We start from the raw sequence: 3,737 nt of genomic DNA on the forward strand, positions 1-3,737 counted from the left end.
ACTGCTGACCTCTGCACGTGCTGAGAAGGCATTCTGGGAAGCGGTGGATCCACAGAGAAGCTCCACTCGGGAGTGGTCTCTGGACCTGCAGAGACTTGCTCAAATGTAGGTCTCAGCCATGGCTGCCCAGGGTCTCTGGGCGACACCGACTCCTTAGAAATGCCCCAGTCAGCCTCAATGCTCTGTGGACCCACCGAGCCTTGCTGCTTACATTCCGGGCTCATCCACATCCTGCAGGTGTGTCTAACAGGCACCAGCTCCCCAGCATTGGGCCACGGTGCAGAAGTGCTCGCTGACTCTAGGCTCATCTGTGGCTGGAATTGAGGCTTTACCAAAGGCTGACAATGGCATCCAAGAGGAGGCTGCTCCACAAAAATGCCCTGCTCAACAGCAGTGCTTTCTGAGTAGATTGGCTGGACTTGAGGACTTGGGAGAGAGTATTTGCTGTACCTTGGCTCTGCAGAAGTGACCTCAGCAGCAGCACCCTCTGAACCTGTCATGCTTTGTTGGACTATACAGTTCATCAAGGGCTGGGGAAGATGTCCGGGAGGCAGCTGATCAGCAAAAAGGCCCCCTTCTTCCACAGCAGGCCTCTCTGGAGATGAGACAACTTGATGTTCTACTTGAGGGCTCACCCACTGCTGGAAAGAGCGTGAGGGATGCCCTAGGGCCATGTAAATTCTCGGCTCAGCAGAAGTGCTCTCTGGATACTCAGAGGCTTCTTCCTCAACTATTGGTCTTGCCAGGGGCTGAGAATATCTGGGAGGCAACATCTCCATAGAAATTTCTTCCATAGATGTAGTTACTGCACCTGAGGAGGATTTTTGCTCAGCTTTAGGATTCATTGGGTACTCAGAAATCATTCCGTGAATCAGTGGTTGGGTAAGACTGCCCCATTCAACAGCACTCTCTTCATCTGCGGGGACTGGCTGCACAAATTTAGGGTGCACCCATGGCTGGAAAAGATGGCCGGAAGTCACTGGCCCCTCAGAACCGTGCTGTCCTAGACAAATGCTCACAGAACTGGAGGAGACGTGTGGCTGAACAATAGGCCTCACAATGGACTGAACAGGGTGTTTGGAAGGCATCTGTACTTCCCAAGCATTCTCGGGAACTGAGGGCACTTCTTGCTGGTCTTCAGGTTTTTCCAAGGCCTGATTAGGGCATCTGAGAGGTAGCCCTTCCTCTGAGCTCTTCCAGTCCTCAGCACCATTGTGCTTTTTAACATAACCATTTGATCCTGGGGAAACGTCTTTATCCTCCGGCTTCAGGATTGCTTGGGAAGGTGCTGGGGGAGCCAGCTGCTCCACATCGGAACTTTCTGACTCTGAGGAGACTACTCCCTGCTTCCCCAAGGACTGGGAAGAGGGACCAGGACTCACTTCCTTTGAGCTACTGCCCGTGTCATCATTGCTCTCTGACTGTGGGGAGCCTTTTTCAGCTTCGGGCTCTCTCAAGAACTGGGAAGAATATCCAAGAGCCAACTGCTGCTCCACACTGTTCAATCCCACAACTACATTTTCTGATTCTTGGAAGACGTTTTGTTCATCTTTAGGCTTCTTCAAGCACTGGAAAGAAGGTCCAGCGGCCAGCTGTTTCTCAGAACCACTCTCTTTCTCTGGTGTACTCTTTGAATCTGGAGACACTTTTGCAGTTTCAGGCTTCTCCGTAGAAATGCCTCCCTCTTCTGTGGTACTTGTCACAGTTGAGATGCTCACGGTGCAGGCCTGGAGAACACTTCCGGGAGGCTCTTCTTTGCAGACAGTTGGGCCATTTTCTGTTTTTTCTTTGCAGACAGTAGGGACATTTTCTGTTTTAGAGCAGATGTCTTGCAAACCAAGGCTGGAAGCTTCTTCTGATTGGACAGGAGAAGGAGCCCGAAGCACCTGAGCCTCTGTTGTTATTAAAACAATGGCCTCTTTGGGGGTTGTAGAAGGTCTTCGCACCGCTGGCAAAAGAGAAGTTCTGAATTCTGTCTTTTTACCCACAGAAGCCCCATCTTCAGGGTTTGGTGGTGGACCGCTAACCATAGACTCTTTCACATCTTCAGGGACGGATTGTGGTACTTCAAAATCTACACTAGCATTTCTCCCCATATCCCTTGTATTTGAAAGCAGCTCCTGAAAGATACTGATTTCTGCTTCTGAAGTTGTCAGCTGCTCCAGGGCTTGCTTCTCTGTGTACAGGGACCACAAAGGGCCATTGCTGGCAGTCTTCTTAGTAGATGAAGACTCAGGTCCGTCGCCCAGGCCATGCTTTTGACTGGACTGTATAAAGCTTTTTCCTTTCGATGCGTACACATTTGTTAGCGAAACGCACATTCCTATCCTTTCACGTCTTGGGCCATGTGCAGCTGACACTGGGTTACTTGGGTTCCCGGCAGCGCTAGTGTTTGTACTCTTATCCGTTGTCTTTTGATCATAAATCTCAGAATTGTCGCTCTGTTCCTGGCCAGAGTGGCCTGTGCCAAACAGAAAGAAAAAATGAGAAGTGTGTATGCTCTAGCCTTCCTAAATCAAAAACACTCTGCCCTAGCGCAATGGCTACCTACTTGCTGCTCAATTCCGTAGTATGAAGAAGCAGCTTCTCAGAAGGCAGAGAGCAACCTGCCTATTTAAACTTTCTGCCGTTGGAAAACTTTAACTCAAAGGTAAATTTAAATTCCATAAACTGATTCCAGGGTTGGCTCAGCATTTCATAATTAGTGCGCTTCACCATTAGATATGAGACACATCGAGAGACAAATTGCGAGCTGGGCCTGGTGGTGCACACGTATAATCCCAGCATTCTGGGAGACCGAGGCAGGAAGCTAGTAAATCCACGCCCAGCGTAGGCAATTTAGAGAGACCTGGTGAGACCTCGTCTAAAAATAAGAAATAAACAAGGCCTGGAGATGTAGCTCAGTGTGAAGGCCCTGGGTTCAATTCCCAGTACAAGGGAACTGGGGGCTGGGGGTCAATTTTAAACTCAGAACAATGATTATATTTGATGAAACTCACTGGGGCAGGAAGAAGGGATATTTTTATTTTCCGATCAGGATTTCTAGATTCTACTTGATATTTATCCGAACTACTTGAAATCCCCTATCATGCGCTTCTATGCTTTAATTTTTAGAGGTGTCAACAGGAATTGTCTGGAGGGTAGGATTATGGCCCCCTTTTCGTTTATTTTCTACTCCTGTGAGTTGTAGTAACCCTATGTAGTGTACACGCAAAGCAATACTTGATCGTCTTAACAACTGCATCAGTCCACAGGCTTTAAGGCAAACACACAAGATAGCAGCCATGCAGATTGATGCCTAGATGGGAGGGCCCCTCCTTGCTTTTCTTTCTTCACCATCCATTGTATCCCTGCCTCCATCTGGTGGTTCCATATGGGAATACAGCATTGAGAAGAGAGGGCTGCACGCCAACCATTCATTCCCCTCATGGAACGCCAACCAAAACATCTGCCTCCATTGAGTATTGATTCAGTACTACTCAGTATCAAAGACAGCTATTAAAAATAAATCAGACAAAATACTAATCGTTTAATCTTCCTTTCTCCTTCCCTCCTTCCTTCCTTTCCAGGACAGTTTTGTGGCTCTGCTTTCATAGGAACATATGCTCAGGAATATCCTGTGTCTGAATCCACATGTGAAATCTTTTGTGGCAAAAAGTTGAAATATATTGCTTTAAATTAGCTTGCCATTAGCTGGAGCCAACATAAACACACACACACACACACACACACACACA

At 48.1% G+C, this 3,737-nt stretch overlaps 1 protein-coding gene across 1 annotated transcript; it reads right to left on the bottom strand.

Annotated features, from left to right (window-relative positions):
* Positions 1 to 5: 5 nt before the first annotated feature.
* Positions 6 to 2,501, bottom strand: LOC104866113 (acrosomal protein KIAA1210-like; the record flags this gene model as incomplete). Its single annotated transcript, XM_010629957.1, has 1 exon — positions 6 to 2,501. A coding segment is annotated over one exon (2,496 nt), but the record flags the coding sequence as incomplete, so codon positions are not given.
* Between the last annotated feature and the right edge of the window lie 1,236 nt (positions 2,502 to 3,737).

This window comes from Fukomys damarensis, unplaced genomic scaffold, assembly GCF_012274545.1.
Source record: "Fukomys damarensis isolate Sample0158 unplaced genomic scaffold, DMR_v1.0_HiC HiC_scaffold_72215, whole genome shotgun sequence".
NCBI lineage: Eukaryota > Metazoa > Chordata > Mammalia > Rodentia > Bathyergidae > Fukomys > Fukomys damarensis.